The 18,570-nt window shown below is 36.5% G+C and overlaps 5 protein-coding genes across 11 annotated transcripts; 4 read left to right on the forward strand and 1 right to left on the reverse strand.

Moving 5' to 3' along the window:
• Positions 1–212: 212 nt before the first annotated feature.
• Positions 213–2,925, forward strand: LOC136341335 (atypical protein kinase C-like). The gene is made up of 3 exons (XM_066286212.1): positions 213–1,826; positions 1,879–1,982; positions 2,112–2,925. Exons 1-3 carry the CDS (start codon positions 373–375, stop codon positions 2,348–2,350), a joined length of 1,797 nt encoding a protein of 598 aa, XP_066142309.1. The 5' UTR covers positions 213–372; the 3' UTR covers positions 2,351–2,925.
• A 426-nt stretch (positions 2,926–3,351) lies between these two features.
• Positions 3,352–7,483, reverse strand: mats (MOB kinase activator-like 1). 2 transcript variants are annotated; one of them, XM_066286214.1, is made up of 4 exons: positions 7,237–7,483; positions 6,096–6,262; positions 5,696–5,923; positions 3,352–5,441 (listed from the first exon to the last, which is right to left on the reverse strand). In XM_066286214.1, the coding sequence occupies exons 1-4, from the start codon at positions 7,248–7,250 to the stop codon at positions 5,197–5,199; spliced, it is 654 nt and encodes a 217-aa protein (XP_066142311.1). In that variant the 5' UTR covers positions 7,251–7,483; the 3' UTR covers positions 3,352–5,196. The 2 variants fall into 2 exon arrangements, with proteins under 2 accessions (XP_066142311.1, XP_066142310.1); XM_066286213.1 differs by lacking the exon at positions 7,237–7,483 and adding an exon at positions 6,933–7,217.
• A 339-nt stretch (positions 7,484–7,822) lies between these two features.
• On the forward strand, positions 7,823–9,051 carry Rpp30 (ribonuclease P protein subunit Rpp30). 2 transcript variants are annotated; one of them, XM_066285852.1, is made up of 5 exons: positions 7,823–8,062; positions 8,111–8,348; positions 8,406–8,471; positions 8,530–8,787; positions 8,844–9,051. In XM_066285852.1, the coding sequence occupies exons 1-5, from the start codon at positions 7,960–7,962 to the stop codon at positions 9,001–9,003; spliced, it is 825 nt and encodes a 274-aa protein (XP_066141949.1). In that variant the 5' UTR covers positions 7,823–7,959; the 3' UTR covers positions 9,004–9,051. The 2 variants fall into 2 exon arrangements, with proteins under 2 accessions (XP_066141949.1, XP_066141948.1); XM_066285851.1 differs by having other exon boundaries at positions 7,824–8,062; positions 8,111–8,471.
• Positions 9,052–9,731: 680 nt separating this feature from the next.
• Positions 9,732–14,826, forward strand: MsrA (methionine sulphoxide reductase A). Of its 4 annotated transcripts, none has more exons than XM_066285849.1 (6): positions 9,732–9,890; positions 12,767–12,947; positions 13,280–13,351; positions 13,911–14,031; positions 14,089–14,225; positions 14,276–14,826. In XM_066285849.1, exons 2-6 carry the CDS (start codon positions 12,790–12,792, stop codon positions 14,508–14,510), a joined length of 723 nt encoding a protein of 240 aa, XP_066141946.1. In that variant the 5' UTR covers positions 9,732–9,890; positions 12,767–12,789; the 3' UTR covers positions 14,511–14,826. The 4 variants fall into 4 exon arrangements, with proteins under 4 accessions (XP_066141946.1, XP_066141947.1, XP_066141944.1 ...); XM_066285850.1 differs by having other exon boundaries at positions 9,746–9,864; XM_066285847.1 differs by lacking the exon at positions 9,732–9,890 and adding an exon at positions 9,952–10,516.
• Positions 14,827–15,759: 933 nt separating this feature from the next.
• On the forward strand, positions 15,760–18,415 carry LOC136341175 (uncharacterized). Of its 2 annotated transcripts, XM_066285845.1 has the most exons (8): positions 15,760–16,049; positions 16,479–16,693; positions 16,957–17,094; positions 17,173–17,249; positions 17,306–17,431; positions 17,484–17,672; positions 17,726–18,068; positions 18,148–18,415. In XM_066285845.1, exons 2-8 carry the CDS (start codon positions 16,508–16,510, stop codon positions 18,181–18,183), a joined length of 1,095 nt encoding a protein of 364 aa, XP_066141942.1. In that variant the 5' UTR covers positions 15,760–16,049; positions 16,479–16,507; the 3' UTR covers positions 18,184–18,415. The 2 variants fall into 2 exon arrangements, with proteins under 2 accessions (XP_066141942.1, XP_066141943.1); XM_066285846.1 differs by lacking the exons at positions 15,760–16,049; positions 16,479–16,693 and adding an exon at positions 16,715–16,856.
• Positions 18,416–18,570: the final 155 nt, after the last annotated feature.

An 18,570-nucleotide genomic window follows, 5' to 3' on the forward strand; every position in this document is an offset into this window, starting at 1 on the left:
CTTATTCTACATATTCGTTAATTAGTATATAAAAGAATACACGCATAGTAAAATGTATCTATTCATTGAAAAGTTTATCAGTTGGAAATTCAATGTTAGTCTACATTGTCTACACTACAGAACAATCCAAAAGTTTTAAAAGTGTACAAGTCAGTTCTGATTAATGAACGACAATGACATATATCTTAAACATCTGATTGTCAAATTCTGACACAAGAACAAATCTTTGTTTATCACACATTAGTTTTTTCAAAATTTTTATTCTAATGATTTATAACTAAACCAGAGCAGCTGTGAGTCACCCCCCCATTAAACATCTATTAAGGGATCGTTTGTGGCATTTGCTTAGTGTTTTTCCCATATTGTGAAAACATGCCCACCCAACTAGTAGAAGAGAACAACAATGAAATCAGGGCAAAAATCGCCTACAGCGGCGAAATTTTAATAATTTACATAAATTGTACCATAACACTAGACGAGCTGTGCCACGAAATCCGGGAAATATGCAGGTTTTCCCAAGAACAAATATTCACCATGAAATGGGTTGATGAAGAGGGTGACCCTTGCACTATTTCCACACAATTGGAGCTGGATGAGGCTATTAGATTATATGAGGTCAATAAAGACTCTGAACTGACTATCCACGTCTTCCCAAGTGCACCTGCTCAACCGGGAATGCCGTGCCACGGTGAGGATAGGTCAATTTATCGGAGAGGTGCCCGAAGATGGAGAAAATTATACAGAGTAAATGGGCATATATTCCAAGCCAAAAGATTCAATAGAAGAGCTTTTTGTGCCTTGTGCAACGTGCGGATTTGGGGTCTCGGACGGCAGGGCTTTAAGTGCATCCAGTGCAAGCTGCTTGTGCACAAAAAGTGTCATAAAGCTGTTAACATTCCCTGCACCCTTTACCATGGGCGAGATACTCTTGCTCGTGAGGGCAGTGCTGCAGAAAACAATGGTGATTTCCAAGGTGAAGTCTCTCAAACTGTGAGAAGTAGTCAGGACTCGATACTAGATAGAGAGTATGTCGAAGCACCACCAGATGTCACTGGGGAGGCTGTGCCTGTCGAAGATCCCAATAGGCCTTTAGAGGAATTAGAACCAGGTTCTCAAAGGCAGTACTCATTGAATGATTTTGAGCTGATTAGGGTTATAGGACGTGGCTCATATGCTAAAGTTTTAATGGTGGAACTAAAGAAAACTCGAAGAATTTATGCCATGAAGGTAATCAAAAAAGCTTTAGTCACAGATGATGAGGATATTGATTGGGTCCAAACAGAAAAACATGTGTTTGAAACGGCCTCAAATCATCCCTTCCTTGTGGGCCTCCATTCTTGCTTCCAAACTCCTTCAAGACTGTTCTTTGTAATAGAATTTGTTAGAGGTGGAGATTTGATGTTCCACATGCAGAGACAAAGGAAACTTCCAGAAGAACATGCCCGCTTCTATGCCGCCGAAATATCATTAGCCCTAAACTTTTTACATTGCAAAGGTATCATTTATAGAGATTTAAAACTGGACAATGTGTTGCTTGATCACGAGGGTCACATCAAACTTACGGACTATGGAATGTGCAAAGAGGGTATTCGGCCTGGTGATACCACATCCACTTTTTGTGGAACGCCAAATTATATTGCACCAGAAATTCTCAGAGGGGAAGAATATGGTTTTTCAGTTGATTGGTGGGCTTTGGGAGTTCTTTTGTATGAAATGTTAGCTGGGAGATCCCCATTTGATATTGCAGGGGCCTCAGAGAATCCAGATCAGAATACTGAGGATTATTTGTTCCAGGTGATTTTAGAGAAAACTATTCGTATTCCAAGGTAAGATGAGAAAGGGGTTTGTATGTATTTATTTTGCAACCATCGGTTACAGATCTCTAAGCGTTAAAGCCGCCAATGTTCTAAAGGGTTTCTTGAACAAAAATCCTGCAGACAGATTGGGATGTCACAGTACCGAATCCTTCATTGAAATTACAGGTAAGCAATTGAACGAGAATTAAGTTTCTCCTTATTGAACAGTCCAAAAGGGATATTCAATATTTCGTGATTTGTGTAAAATCGACCAAATAATTCTGTCCGGTTTCCTGATCAAAACTACCCCCTCAGGGCATCAATTTTTCAAAAGCATTGATTGGGATCTGCTGGAGCAAAAACAAGTTCCGCCCCCTTACAAACCCCGACTCGATTCGGACCGAGATTTGGCAAATTTCCCTCCCGAATTTACTGACGAGCCGGTCCATTTGACGCCAGACGATCCGCGTGTCATCGAGAAAATTGACCAGTCAGAATTCGAGGGCTTCGAGTACGTGAATCCCCTTCTTATGTCTTTGGAGGATTGTGTCTGACATGAAAAACGGTGTTTTCGTGTGAGATGGCAATTTTCAACGTTGTAGCAGGTGCCTTATTGGTGTTTTTCGATAGTTTTCTAAAATCATTTAGGTTAGTAAAACTTCTGGTACTTATTCGTCATGTCTTAAATGAGACTGTTCTCTACGACTGATTTATTTCCGGACAACCGTAATATACATTCCGATTAATTTGGGGCCAAATTATTCTCCAGTGAGCTCATCAAGAAGATAAATTCCATGGGAATTTTATAGTAGTCTATACAAATTACTACCTTAATGGTAACTTTGCCTTTCTCATAAGGTCACCGTCTACGGTATAAATTGGCCCTTATTGAAGTATTACTTTTCGAAGTATTGGTTATCATTTGATAGTATTTTTTTCATAGCTTTGTATTCGCACTCAATAGTTAATATACGTTTTTCTTGCACTGATTTATTTTATATTTTATATTGTTGCTTAAAACGCGATTCGTTTATATTTTCTTTGTATTATCTTTATTTAGTACTGTTAAAAATCTAGTTGTAAAATTATTTATGTACAAGCATTTCCAATAAAAACAATATTTTATTAAGTTTTTTTATCCATTTATTAAAAGTAATGTACTACAAGGTTTGTTGAGTTTAAGCACGTGGAAGTTTCCATTATTTAAGGACGTGGTTCAGGTTAAATTCGGGCAATCGGCTATCAATTCTGTTTTCCCATTTAGGTTTAGGTTTCTTTGGTTTTTCTACGTTCATAATAATTTGGAAGTGATGAAGAGAACTGTGTTCGACGACTGCTGAATGGAGGTATGCTTCTTCATTGCTGCGGTTCAGGTCCCTGCTCTTGTCATTTCAAGCAATATCCTCTTCCGTCTACTGCATCACAAATAGTTATTTCTTGAATTCAGTTTTTACCAGCATCCGACGCACTTTTTCTCTTTAAGAATCTTGACCCGACAAAATTAAAATGAGTGGAAAGGGTTTTCAAGATACCGTTCCACAAAAAAACGTACTAGTTTGCTTCTAAAAAGACTTTAATAAAATATGTACAAATCATAACAGCAAAATTTTCGTGGCTTTGCATAGGCAAAACTTGCTAAACCCTAACAAAAATTAAACAAATATTCAACTAAAAGGATCCGGGAAACCTGTCTGTTTACCCTTCAATCGTAAAAAATTATATATCACTATTGTAGCTTAGACACTAGCCGTACAGTAATAACTGCAAAAGTACAACTGTACTCCATACAAACTATATATTTGTGGTTTGAGAATATCATAATAAGATTAGTATATCCGACTAATTTACTAAAACGAAATGTTTACAATAATAATAATAATAATAATAGCTTTGTTCGCCCAATTCCCACTGCGAAGAAAGCTATAATATGTATGTATCGAGATGATTCGCGTCAAAAAATATTTGGTCTTTGTTATGAAAAAGGTATGAAAATACATTAGACATTTCTAATTTATTATTATCACTACAATAACTCTACATTCTTACAACCGTTCGGTGCATTTGCTTATTATGTCAATATCGCGTGGACTATTTGTCATATCTTCAAGCTCGATTTATTAACATAACGTCACTAGATTATATTGAAATATCAATAAATACCACCATAAAGTAGAGAAAAATAATGGAATTTCGTGTTCTGACTGACGTTGTTAAAGTCTAAAGGTTAAAATAAAAAAATACTGTAACAGTAGCGAGTCATGATTAGAATAATGCGCGTTTCTCTGTATAAAAATTAATTAGAATTAGCTGCATATATTACAGAATTTTGTTATGTTTTCACGCTGTTTTTCTACATGGGTTTGTGCACACTTAGTTTTATGACGATCTCAGTGTTATATTTCGGTTATTTGAACACACCTTTTCCCGGAAGAACGCACGTAAGAATTGACGATCCGAGCGTCCTATATAGACAGAAATTTTAGGTCATTTTGATGGCAGGTCGTTCGGACACCTCTACACAGAGCGTCACAATCGCTCGTGCTCTTTCAAAAATGGCCGATTTACTATCCGCCCAGCTTTCTGGTGATCGTCCGTGGTCAGTTATTTCAATCTCTACTCCTACCAGTTACATTATTTTTATATTCCTCCGATTCCTCCGTCATCTCAGACGCGAAGAGATGTGTTTTCGACATAAACTTATTGGCCCTGAATCTAATAACCTAATGACGTTAATTTCGACTAAGAACGAAACTCTTGGAAATCATTCATAAGGAAACAAATCTGCTTTGGTTAGTGAAAAAGAGAAACGTTAAACCCCTAACTACGGGACCAAATAGGTAACACCCTGTATAACACCCTATCTAAAGTACGAAGCACGATTATGCTATAAATTCCATAAGTCATCATATGCTTGTTCAAAAAAAATTGTCACATACGGACAAATGGTATAAAGAAGGAAACATCGTATTATTAATTTAAGCTAATGATAATTTAACCTTAGAAATACGTATAACACCAGAAACATCAACCTGCATAGGGTAATCCATGAGACTTTCAAACGAACTCTTCAAATCACTGATGAAACTATCAGTCCTGATACAGGCATAGACCTTTGATAGTTAAATCTTCCACCGGTAATTTTGGATCATCTTAATATTGTATCTCTTCGACACGAACTTTACGACGGCTTTGTTTTCAAACAAGTAAATCACGGACATTTCAATAAAATAAAATGGTTTGCACTTAATCAATTTTATGTCAAAATCTTCGTACCGTAAATAGCAACTCAATCTCGTCTTTCTACCAATCCATACCCTCTGTTTATGCTTCGAAATAACGAGGAAAAGAAGCGTTTAACCAGAAAAATTAATTAAAAATTAAAATGCACACTTGTCGATTTTTATCGTTGCTCTTTCGCTGTCAATTTATCGATAAGTTCCTGTAAAGGGGCAAGTTCCCGTCGTTCTATGAGACTGAACTCTTGCACGAAATAAATGAAGTGTTTAAATGAGGTGTTTAAGTGGGCCTCCTCACCCAATTGAACCACTTCGCTGAAATGTTGATGGTAGATGTGCGCGTAGACTCGGAAGAGCCGTTTCAGGATCGTTTTCGCTATTGATTGGAAGTTTTTGGGGAAAGGCACACCTAAAAACACTCGCCATCTCAACGTCGGAACAAAAGCCAAGGAAGAAATGAAATATGAGGGGGGGGGGTGAAAAAATGGAATCCGGGGAAGTTTTTAGAACTAGAACGGGAGATTGGTTTAAATCAATCATAAAACATAGTCATATTAAACAAATATTCAACACGGTACGAAAACAAATTCAAAAAGGCAATAATGTCACTGCTACGCAGCAGTTTTGAAATGCCACTTTGATAGCTTAAGATCTAGCACTCACCAATCTTTGAAGGAAACAGAGCCTCGTCGTCTAATTGGTCCTGGACCCACGTCATTAAATAATCGATATATTTAGGTGCAGAACATTTAATTGGTTTCTTAACTGTATGCCCATCTGCCCAGTGGTACTCATATTTCGGTCCTGCCGACATTATGGGACAACTGTCCTCAGTACAAAACTCGGTTATCGTACCATATAACATGTTAATTTGATTGAAAAAATCGACGGCTGAAAGGAAAACAGGAGAGGAAACTGTAATCGAAATGATGACAAAGGATAAAACAAATCACAAAAAAAGGATCAACTTTCTTCAAATCATTAGATGCTGTTTTTGATGAAAGATTTAGCTTTAAAACCAGTATATCTGCCATATACCAAACAGGAATAAATATCAACTTACTGTTAACTGCAACCCATTCATTAAGATCTTCTCCCTCTGGCAACATAACTGCAAGCCTCAGATTACCAGATCCCAAAGTGGCTGCTGCATGCTTCATTAGTTCATATTGGTGAGTTCCCTCTGGAATGTTCTTTTTTGGCTTGAAAGTTTTCGACGAACGACTCCCACTGTAAAAAAAGAATTTATTTTGTAAGAGCTACTTGTGTAGGCCTATACTGATATGATCTTGTTGATATTTCTCTTGAAAAGTCTGACAGTGTTTTTATACTGTGTGTCCCAAGGAAGTGATTCATATCTATAGGTTTTTTCTTAATTATTTTTCTGAAATGAAATTTTTAGAGCATGCTTATCATGTAAAACCATGTTATCTATTATCATGATCAAATTAATGTAACTTCTAGTTTAACCAAAATTGATTCTAACTTGCACAATTTAAATTGAATACCCTGCATATTTTTATTTATTCATTTTTCCATAGAGAGAACTTTGAAAAATGTTGTTTAGAATCTAATTACTAGAAAATACACAGGGTGTCCAATATAAAATTCATAAATTGTAATTTTTGACCGAACTGGTAATCACATCAAGTTTAATAATGTAAACACAGCCAAAAAACTTCCTTTACCACTTGTTTAGTACACTTGGTATAAGATTTGTAGGAATTTGACTTTGTGTTTAGCTCACACATAGAGGTTTTTCACTATGAGAAATGGCAAAGGAGAGGTCTCTCTGAAAGTACTTGTCTTGTAGGGCCTCAAATGATTTAATTTAGCTTGGAACTTTGTTGAACTCTTGCAAGAGATTAATAGAACCAATATTAAAGCAAGAAAAATGAACCTAGACAAGTCGTCATCGTCCTCATCACTCATGATGGGTCTGTTACTCCGTGAGTTTATATAATAACAAGGAAGGTTGAACTCGGCATCTTCTATGTAACTTAAGTTGGTTTCACTCCACTTAACACACTTTCCACAGAACAGCAATAATCAATAGGGAATTATAGAGATTCCACTCGAATAAATTTGATTAAGTAGGGACTTATTTTCGGCTATATGATAATTAGGAAGCGCACTAAAAATAGTCAGTTTTTCTGACTGATTTTTCCACTTTTTCACGGGCATTTAATGTGACTCATACTTACAAGAGAAAGCTCATGATTTCGCAGTTCTATTGGCCGATGGTGAAGCACTTTTACCACTTCCCGGGATTCAGTTAAAGCCGAATTTTCCAAGACTTTCAGGAAAATTCGCCACTCACTGCAAAATATCCCGATTTTCTTCGGAAAATCAATGATCAATGACCTTATACTCAGATGTTCGAATGTTTTGGTGTAAAACGGGCGAAAAATAACTCTTCCGTGAAACCACAAGGAAACCATCGCGTCTCATTAGCTGTCTTCGTAGTTCTCATAGAACAGACAGTAATAGACATATGCTACGTCCGCCGAATCTCAACCTTTGGGAGAAGTAAATGTTCCCGTAATTGTTCAGGAAAGTACAATAGGTACTTACCCTTAGTTCTTCACATATTGAGTAAGAAGATAGAATTCACCTGAATATTTGTAGTTACTTATTAAAGAATTGCGATAAATAGTGAAAAGTATTTTAAATGTTTATTTCCCCACTCACGAAATTAAATTTACATTCTCTACTTCAGATTCAGAGCTATGGGAGTAGATTGTGCGGGAAAACCCCTTATTCTAACAAGTTTGACAAAATGGCAAATAGGAAGATGTGAGGTTCTGGATATTTTGTTTTATTTAGACTCAGTCTTGTGTTTAAGAATGACCTAATTTAAATTAAAAATACACGAGTAGTTTTTTTTTGTTCTTTAGTAATCCTAGAAAAAAAATCTTTCGAGCAAAATGTTAAAATGCTCCCAAACAGGATTCTACGACCTGAACGTGTCAGAATTTTGCTTTAGCAGCCCCTATCGCGACCTTACAATTGAAAATCTTGTAAATTTAGGTAACCCCACTGATTTTACGAAAATAATTTTTTTAAATTCGGTTTAAGGTTTCAGAACTATAGCTGTAAATCAAGATGTGGACGTAGATGCATACTCAACCACTGAATCAAAGAAGAAAAAAAAGAAAGGAGAACCTCGTGAGGTTGTTGAGTGTGTGCCTGCCCCTTTTAATCTTGATGAATTGAGAAACCTAGCCAAAAACGTTACTTTTTTAAATAGACTCACATTAATATTTTCAAGGCAGGATAGTTTACAAAGGTTTTTAAAATGTAGCAATTTTAAGAAGTATGATTTAATCGCTGTTATTCCAACTACAATGCAAGCTTTAGCTTTTGTTTGTAGTAATTTAGAGGCGGATATTTTAAGCTACGATCCGCAGAATAAATTGAATTTAAAGTTAAACAGAAAGTAAGAGTGTTTAAAGTTAGCGTTTTAAAGGTGTTTTATACGGGCTCTACTATTTTAGAATGTACTCCCAATTAATTGAAAAAGGATTTCACTTTGAGTTAACCTACGCTCCTGCCATACAAAACTCCACTAAAAGAAAAAATTTAATCAGTTTATCACATCTGTATCATACATATGGGAAATCTTGCAATATAATTTTCTCTAGTGGAGCTACAAGCCCTAATTTTATCCGAGGTCCTTATGACATTATTAGCCTAGGTTTTTTATTTGGATTAAGCGAATTGCAATCAAAAAACTCAGTATTATATTGTCCCAGGTATGATGTACTGGTGGAACTTGGAAGGATGGTAAAATAAAATTAACTCCTTCTAGGAAGGTAACTTTGAACGCCTTAGGTCGGCGGCACGGAAAAGCTCTGATGATAGTAGAGAATATTGTGACGATGGATATTAACGATACAATCATAGTGGAATCGGACGAGGAGGAAAATATGGATACAGGCGAACCTGTGCAGAAGAAGGCGAAGCAATGATTTTATTTTATATGATGTTGTCTGAAATAAAATGTTTGTGTTTAATTATTTTGCCTGAAAAGTAATCGATTAAAGGGCCTATAAATGGCAAACGTCGCTTCCGTTGCAAATTCAGTGCAATTACCGGCTGAAATATGCAATACGCGATCGACTGGAAAAACTGCATGGTTGCTACTGTTAAAAAATAGGAGTATTATTAATTAGGTATTGGGAAGAGTTAACAGTAGGGGTTCATTTTCATTTGGGTAAAGTGATTTGTTGTGCCTTTGTAATAATTAAAATTCCAAATTTAAATGTAAAAATCAAATCAGAATGGTTAGAATTGCTGTAATTTTAGACATATTTTGCGATTTACAAAGATGTACTACGCCCACAGATTTCGCTATTTTTGGAAATATACGAATTTCTAATCTGTTCGTCTATTTATTTCGACTTTGGACTTAATTAAGACGCCTTTGGCGATAGCCTTCAGGTTATCGTTCAGAATCTTTGAGATCCTTAAGGCTTCCACGTTGCACTCTTAGAAGAACGATTTCAAATTAATTCATTTTTTTCTTTAGCAGCATAAAGGGCTTTATATGGGGTATTACGGCTAAGAAAGCAATTGGATCACAATTTTGAGATTTTCACATGGTGGGTAATAACTTATGGTGTAATTATTAAATGGTGTAGTCGAATATGATTATTTAAAACTCTTAAGTAAGGTATAACTTCGTTCCAACAAAAATTATCTAGAGCGTGTTAAATGTGGATCAAGTTCAACTTGTCAGAGAGAGAGTAATGATTTTCAAGTCCAAGTTTTAAGATAGTTCGTTACAGGCAGTCCTGGAGCCTCTTTACCGCGTCAGTGAGTTGTACACAGTGAGTATTATTCACCCTTTTCGGAGGTAAGAACCTTATCTAATTTGTCGTAATTTAGGCATATAATACAATTAATAAATTCCAATTAAATAAGTCAAAAATACTATTTAACAAAGTAAATTACATAATAAAACAGACAAATTACCATTGGACCTTACGGTCAAGGTCAGTGGTGGGTCTGCGTCCGGTACAAGATCGAAAGTAGGTACCAGACACCCAAACCGACATTTCAGCAGATGGTAAAAATCGACGTGATCCAAACCAGGCAAGTTTATAGGAAATGACTGGTTGAATGTACGTGTAAATCTACGATAGGTGTCTGCTACTGCCAATAAGATGATTTTGTGATCACGATGGATTTATTTAAGCGAAATAAATTAATGACAGTGGCCCAACACGCGACATTCTTACTTATTGTGATAAATTGCAGTGAGCGATAAAACCATAATGATTGGTCAAAGACTTTGATACTATAGTGCATGAACTTGGCTGCCTTCAAAAATAATGGCTTTTTTGAGGTATTTTTGGTGCTTCAGTGGGTTAGTGTTGATTGCAAGTGTGGCGATTTTAGCAGGTCTGAAGCAGTGGAATTTATATATCCTGCGAGATATACCTTTCGGATGGGTTATCCAATGGGCACCCCTCTCAAACGGTAAATTCTATATGTATATAATTTCCTCGTAATTTAAACATTATCTAATTCATAATAATAGCCGAGACGCAAGTAAATAAAATTCAGTGTGCGGTCGCTGTTGTGCGTACGAAGATTGGTGGTACATGGCATAGGTCGGTCTAATGGAGTACTTATCAACTGATATACATATACATATATATATATATACATTATCTTTGCTGGAGCGGTGTCAATGAATGAATAGTAAGATTGCGAAGTACATTATTATGACCCGAACGTTGGGTTTAGGTTTCCAAGCGCGCAGCGCTGGAAAACGTGAGAACAGAAGACGTGAGGGTCATAAGTATTTCACAATAATTCCATTACAAAACTTGAGTAGCCCTAAACTAAGCGTACGAGGTCCGTTGAAAAATAAAGTGAAATTTTGTGGTCTGTATTAATCCTGTTTATGCGACTTTTCGCCAGTTGTACTGGTAAACTTGTCCCCAAACAACGTGTGCATTAATAGACACATTGAAAGTGAAACAAATCGAAAAAAATGCCGTGATCTGTGGCGAAACAATTCATGGCTTTCGCACCACGACAATGCGCCCGCTCACACTTCATTATTCGTCCGTGAATTTTTCAGCCGAAAACAATACTCTAGTGATACCGCAGCTACATGTTCGCCAGATACCGCCCCTTGCGACTTCTTTTAGTTACCGAAAATAAAAATAACTCGAAAAGTCGTCACTTTCCAAGCGATAAACGATATTAAGTGCACGTCGCTGAAAGGGCTAAAACAGTATTCCGAAGTTTGAGTCTCAGAAGGGTTTCGGAGATTGGAAGAAGGGCTGGAGGCATTAGTGTATGTTATCTAACGGGGACTATTTTGCAGGGGATAAATTGACGTTGTCGAATAAATAAAATTGTTTCCCAATCTTTGAGTCTCGTTATTTTTTGAACGTACCCCGTATAGTAAATCCTAAACAGAAAAAAGCAACGCGCCTTGAAGGATAACATCGACCGCGACATTCCATTTGACATCTATTATCATCAGTGACGCATCAAGAAACGTCAGTGAAAATCTGTCAGATTACTCTGTGTGACAGTTAAATTTATTGTTAAGTCTTCATAATGAATACTTTCAAACAATTACGTTAACGATAATTAATTATTTCAATTGTTGTAATACCGATTAAGTACTTAGATACTTAATTGATTTGACACAAATTAATCACTTTAATAATAAATTGCTTTCATAATAATTTAAGGGTCAGAGTAAAAAAAGTGCGAGTTCATTGCTTGCACACGCAAGTTTTCTCCGCTAGAAAGTATTTTTAAAAGCTTATACAATCAACTTTCATTGAAATCACTTCATTATGTTATGGTGAGATAAAGCCTTATTATATTAACACTCGTAGCATAAATTTGCCGAGTCATTATCGGGGCTCACTAATTAATGATGCTGAAACTTTAGATAAAAAAAAAACATCAGTTTTGATGACGATAAATCTGGTTAAGTTGGCAATAAAAGCGATTGAAGATATATAAGTATAAATAATACATAATTATATCAATCACATATGTAACATACTATAATAGCCCCTATCTCTGTAATAATGAGCTGTTATGCGATCCATTTCGCCTACCCATTATGCATATAGGTGGATAGCTCACTATTTCTCGGAAAGACATTTGTCGTGGTCAAGTATTATTGTTTTTATTGTATAAGAGAGTTTTTTTGAACTTAGTGACGTAATAGAATAATTCATAACCCATGCGATGAGCATTTTCTCAAGAGTAGATAGCATACAATGCCCATCATTTGCAGTGCCTTGAGACGTAACAGGCATCTCAATGCAATCTATAGACGTGGTTCGTGTAATCTAGATCCACTAAAGACGCATTCAAAGACGAAGTCAACGTCTTAACTTCCTGCGATAGAATTACTTAAGGTTTTTTTAGCAGTGTACGCAGTCCTCTAATTGATGAATAAGTAGATTAATCGAACTTTTCTCTCTCCTAATATACAATATCGTTTACTATATAAAGATAGCGGGTTCTACTAGGAGGTAACTCTCCGTCTAGTTTCAGTCTTGACACTATATCATTTAAGGTCAGTGGGTCGTGGCAGTGTAAAAATTCGATTCCAAGGCAACTTTTCATTTTAATCGCTCATTGCAGAGCAAAAAAATCGACCTATACGAGCAAATTTTTCAATCTTCTAAGCACTTATTTCCCATAGGTACCGGCCTTTTAAGCTCGTAATTTCGCTTTTATCTTCAGTAACCGCGCAGCAAGAAATCAAAATGCCCAGCTTAGAGCAAGAAGTTCCATTCAAAAAAGCCACTTTCGGCATGGGATGTTTTTGGGCCAACGACGCCCTTTTTGGGGCTCAGAGAGGGGTTTTGCGCACCAGAGTGGGCTACGCCGGAGGCACAACGCCGAACCCAGTTTACAAGGACATGTAAGTAACGTTGTAATTCAGTTTAAGTTACAGAGAAATGCATTAGAAATAAAAATTTGGGTCCTCGCAGGACCTTTTCTACAGCCGATCGTTTGGATATTCTGCGCGAGCTACTTTGAAACAGTTTTCCTGCACGGCTTCTGAGCCTCTTGCGACAAGATCGAGTTATTCATTTCTCTATTAATGGCGCTTGTTGCGAAGCCGTTGGCATTCAATTCAAAAGAACATTGTTGTTGCAGCGCTAACAATAATAATTAATGGGGGATTTAAGTTAAATTATGAAAATATTTTGAAGGAAAAATATGTTCCTATACCGAAGTGTAATTTTTTAGCGAATTGGGCACCTCCGAATCCGGTGCTACATCCACTGACCCCTTACCTGGTACCAGTGACGTGAACCCGAGGTAGTTTCCAATTTTCTCTTTCTCTACTCTAATAGCCCTATTTCCCTTAAAAGTTTCAGAGATAATTAATATGCGTTTTAAAGCTCAGACCCTAATTTAGTTAATTACCTTAAGCCACATAAAAGAGCCACTAAATAACAATAATTTAGACACTCATAAAACTTTTATAACACAGTTATTAGGTAATTTAAGATTATTATTATTATTATTAAGCGGGAAAGTCGTTTCTAAAGCTAATTCCTTCGGGATTAAGAAATTGTATAAAACTATAAAAAGGATCCAGGCAAGATGATCCACGTGAAGCCGCAACGCGACCCGGCCATTACGAGTTCCAGAGATTTCAGCCATAAACATATTGCTATGTTAAGTCGTACGATTGCCAATGAGAAAATAAGTATTAAACCGTTATAAAACTAATTTTGAATCCTCTGAAAACGACCTCTATTGCGTAGTCAATAATAATATAAGTATATCAAGTCTGGGAGTGCTTATCAATGGTAGATACAGGCATTATTGCATCTTCGGCAGATAACTCTTTATTACTAATTTTCAATTTAAGGGGCGATCACACTGAGGTAATTGAAATAGACTATGACCCTGAAATTATTTCCTACCGCGACCTGCTGAAGCTCTTCTGGGACAACCACGAATACGGAGTCACCACCGTCATTAAGAGACAAGTAAATCCGCCCGTATATTAAATTTGTATGATATCTTAGGGAAAAATCTGCTTGCAGTATATGTCTCTGATACTTTACCACGAAGAGGAGCAAAGACACATCGCCGAACTGGACATAAAAGTTGAGGCCGGAAAGAGGAATGAGAAGTTGATTACTGAAATCGCTCCTGCAGGGCCGTTTTATCCAGCGGAAGAGTAGGTTTTCAATGTTAATTTAGTGAGTAAATTTTATAAGGTTCTTCCAGTTACCATCAGAAATACCGGTTACAAAAGCACGGGTGGATAGTAGAGGAATTGAATCTTACTCCAGAACAATTGCAAACTTCGACTGCTGCGGCTAAACTTAACGGGTATGTTGCAGGAGTGGGTAACCGCGAAGATCTGGAGAGAGATTTAAAGATGCTCGGCATTCCCGAAAAGATTGCCAGCTTTGTGAGAATCCAATATTCCGAAAACGAGGGCGGAAATTTGTACTGTTAATCGTGTCATCAGTTGGTTGATAAGTCATATTCGCTATAATTGGTTAAGATTATGTAAACCCTCGTTCTAAACGTACCGTTCTGCGCCTATAGAACCTTGTGAATAAAAGGGGTTCACGAGGTGGGTATATGGCGTTGAGCTTATGTGCTCCATGCAGGTTCCCTTTAAACCACTTTATTTAAATGAATATTCAAATTATGGATTGTAATTTTATATTTTTTTGTGACTATAATATCTGTATGCAGGAGCTAAAGTATATGAACCAATTTAGAATAAAATGGATGAGGGAGAATAAACCAAGATTATAATTCATAAACGATTATTATTTATAATTTTATTGAAAAGTTAACGGGGAAGTTTCTTTGCAACATTTAATATGCAATTCAGCAGCGAAACTACTCCAAATTGTTTCCGAATGAGTTTACGTTCACGTACAACCGTTCATGGCAAGAGTTTTTGTCCTCAGGTAACAGAGTCGAGCGAGAGAACCACTTTTTATTCGATCTTGGATTAGCTTTTTTGAGAAAATTGCACCCTTTCCACGCTTAGTACTACCTCCGGTTTTATTTTTCTGCAGGCTCGGCGGTGCTTGTCCAGTCTGATTCTACAGGTCCGATTATTGTTGATGAATGATCCGACGAGTTTGGCTAGCGACATGGGAATTCTTGCGCCAATAATCTTCACCAGTAGTTTACAATTTCCGCTGAATGTCTAAGCTACATCCAGCAAGAATTACCCCTGCGTCGTGGTTCCTGTCAGCGGCGTCTGAATTGTACTGGCAGGGTCTGGAGATCTGTTGAAAATTGTTGTCTGAATCTAAGTGGCTCTTGCAGAATGACGGCGAGACTCTCCTCGCATTCTTTCAGTCGGTTCAAGATAAATTCTTCAAAAACGTTAATGCTTTTGATTTCCTCCAGGTTTATGTGTTCGATAATCTTCCGCGTCGTAGCCCTCCATCTTGTATTCTTGAAATTGCCTTTCCAGACAGGGCGCAAACGGTAAGTTTGTTTTATTCTCGAGCATATACACGACTTCCTAGTCCCTAGGAGGGGAGGCGAGGAATCGGTTCTCTCTTATTCTTCATTTTCTTGTGTTTTTTTCATGCTTCTGTCCTGTGAAAAATTAATTTCGCTCTGGAAAATGTGGACGCAATTGTTCAGTTTGCTCTATAGAGCACAAATTTTATGCTGTTTTCGTGCTGACTGCGCCAATTGTCGTAACTATGACGTTGAATCAGTGCTGCATTATCGCCATCTGTTAGCTGCAATTACAACTCTCACCATGAAGCTAATTTGTTATTACTTATTTCTCTTCAAATCTCCCTTTAACAACGACTAAAAGCGTTAATTAGCAAAAATATAAATATTCTTACCGTAATTAACTAATGAGTGACAAACAAGAGTTCACAAAATCAAACTAAGTGATTTTCATTCACTCAATTTACGAAATTTCAAAGTTCGTGCTTTTGGTGTCTTTTGATACTGTAGTGACAAATTTTGTAGAGTTCCAGTCTTTGGTCCTTCAGTTTACTATTTGGAAGTAAGTGATAAATATTTTGGTTTATTACGCACTCAGACATTCACTTGTATACATACAAGCTCAATAACTGCGAGTGAAGTAAGTCAGTTAAATAATATAATCGGTTATAACAAAGGGCTTATATTACTCATTCCAGACCTAAAGATCTAAGGTAAAGCGTCTTAGAGCCTTCCACTTCCGGACAATAAGTTGATTTAAAAAATATTTGATAAAGTCGTTGTGGGTTGCAACCCAGACCCTAACCTATAATGCATTCAAAGGCATTTTAGCATAATTTTGCTTGAAAAAACACTGTGAAAAGCCAAATTGATGTGTTGTTAACTTTAATATCAAGTTATCTTTGTGCAATCTTTTAAATTTTGCAATATAACAATATATCTACTTATCCAATAGATATTTACTATTCTTTGATTTTTATTTGGTCCATAGAGTAGAATCTTGTTTCGGTAATTTGAACAATGAAATATTACTGGTTCAACAAAATATGCTGCGTGCCTGGTTGTGGCAATACTTCCACTGAGGGCGGGGGCTGTTCAAAAGAGTATTTTGATTTTCCTGCTGAGCCCCAAGCACGGGCAAAATGGCTGAGTGCAGTATGCACCCATGACAGGGAAGATTTAAAAGTTTGTGAAGACCATTTCAAGGTAAGTAGTGCTATAATCTCTTTGTTGATTTTTCCTAACTACAAGACATTTAACTACTAAAGTTAGTATTTGGGCTATGGTGTTTGTAGAATAAAGCACTATTCGGTTAAGTGAAATTGTCTAATTTTTTTCTTCTTCTTTGAACTGTCTGATGAGCTTAGAGGTGAGTACCCGACACATTAACAGATTATAATAATTCCTTATAATTTGAACAAATTAGTTACGTTATAACGACACATTACTTATGGTTTGACAAATTTCAGGGAGAAGATATTTTCAAAGACAAGACCAATAGGAAAAAATTAAGGTTGAATTCAGTTCCTTCAGCCAAATTACCCTCCCAAATGTGTGTTACCTGTTTTAGTTCATCTGCATCTTTGAACGATTGTTCTGGCTTATCTGTGAGTGTAAAATCTGTCTAATCACATTGTGATTTCTCAAGTTAATCTGTGTTATCTATTTCAATCAAACCCTTTTAGTCAAAAACTTGCGACTGCAATAATGCATCCAAAACTACACAACTCACCCAACCAGTTTTGCCATTAACCATCAAGAAGTGAGTGTTCTTATGGTCTTTTATCAAATTACAATAGTTTTTTTTTTATTTTTAAGAAGTCGCATACGATGGTCGCTAGAGGAAAAGAAAATTTTATTTAAAGCGGTGAAAGACCATGGTGAGGCTAAATTCGCCAACAGTCAAGTTCGAATCAATTGGGCCAGTGTTGTGAACCATTGCAGGTCAGTTTGGTATTGCAGTTTGATTCTCTTTACTAACGTTTCTTGATATTAGAGCAAACAGATGTTTCGGCAATGAGAAGGAACTCAGAACTGTGTGGCAAAACATGAGAGTGAACGCTTCCAAGGTGTGCAAAAACCAAATATTCGGGTCGAAATTGGATCGCAAAGTATCTAGGTTTCTTTATGGAAAACCGCCGACACGATCCAGGAATTCCACTGAGGATTCTAGTTCCACTGGCGAGTGAGTAATCCGGTATATGATCGCATAAAATATCTGTAAAATGCGTTTTGGAGGAGTGCAAATAACAAGGAAAGGAAACACTCGAAAGGTGATTCTAGTGATGACGAATTTGAGGAATCAGGGGAGGGGGTAATGATGCATTACTTTCGCGCTGAAGAAGGGGAGGAGCAAAAAGACGATGAAGGAATAATAAAAGAAAATGATCTATGTAACAATAACAATAAAAATGATGATCAAAAGACTGACTTTAACGAAACAAAAACCAATGAGGCATGTAGTAATAATGTTACGGAAATATTTTCTACGGATGAGGGGGGCGAGGACAGTGATGAGTACTACTCGATTACAGATGTGGAGGAGAAATTTAACATCAAAATTCGGCCACAACCCGAAGAAGTAAGTTTGAAGAACAACTAATAAACCTATGGTACTACGGCAAAATTAGAAGCACGTTATAGTACGTTTATTATTTTAGGTAATATCGCTGCTTTCTTCTGATGATGAGGAATAATAGGTGGCGTTCGTCGTCCTGTTATTGATCAAAAAAGTATATATGTAACTGTAATTAATCGTTATTTCAGTTAAAACTTCTGAAAAGTTACTGGTTAAGTTTTGACATTATGACTTTATTGCATAGGTTAAAGCTATTCCCAACTTAAGTTGAGCATAACTTAAGCCTTTTTTTTAGTTTCAAGAGTTGTGCAAGTTTGATTTATATGTCTAATAAAATATACTAAAACAAATGACTTTAATTAAAAATACTAATTACATTACAGGTAGCGTTTACACAATACTTTATCAGGAACATAGATTCGAATGAATCTGTGGGAACCCTAATCGGTTATAATATGTCAAACTTTGACTTTGTGTTCAATAGATGTATTGGCAAAAAAAAACA

The sequence above is a fragment of the Euwallacea fornicatus genome, chromosome 9 (assembly GCF_040115645.1).
Source record: "Euwallacea fornicatus isolate EFF26 chromosome 9, ASM4011564v1, whole genome shotgun sequence".
Lineage (NCBI taxonomy): Eukaryota > Metazoa > Arthropoda > Insecta > Coleoptera > Curculionidae > Euwallacea > Euwallacea fornicatus.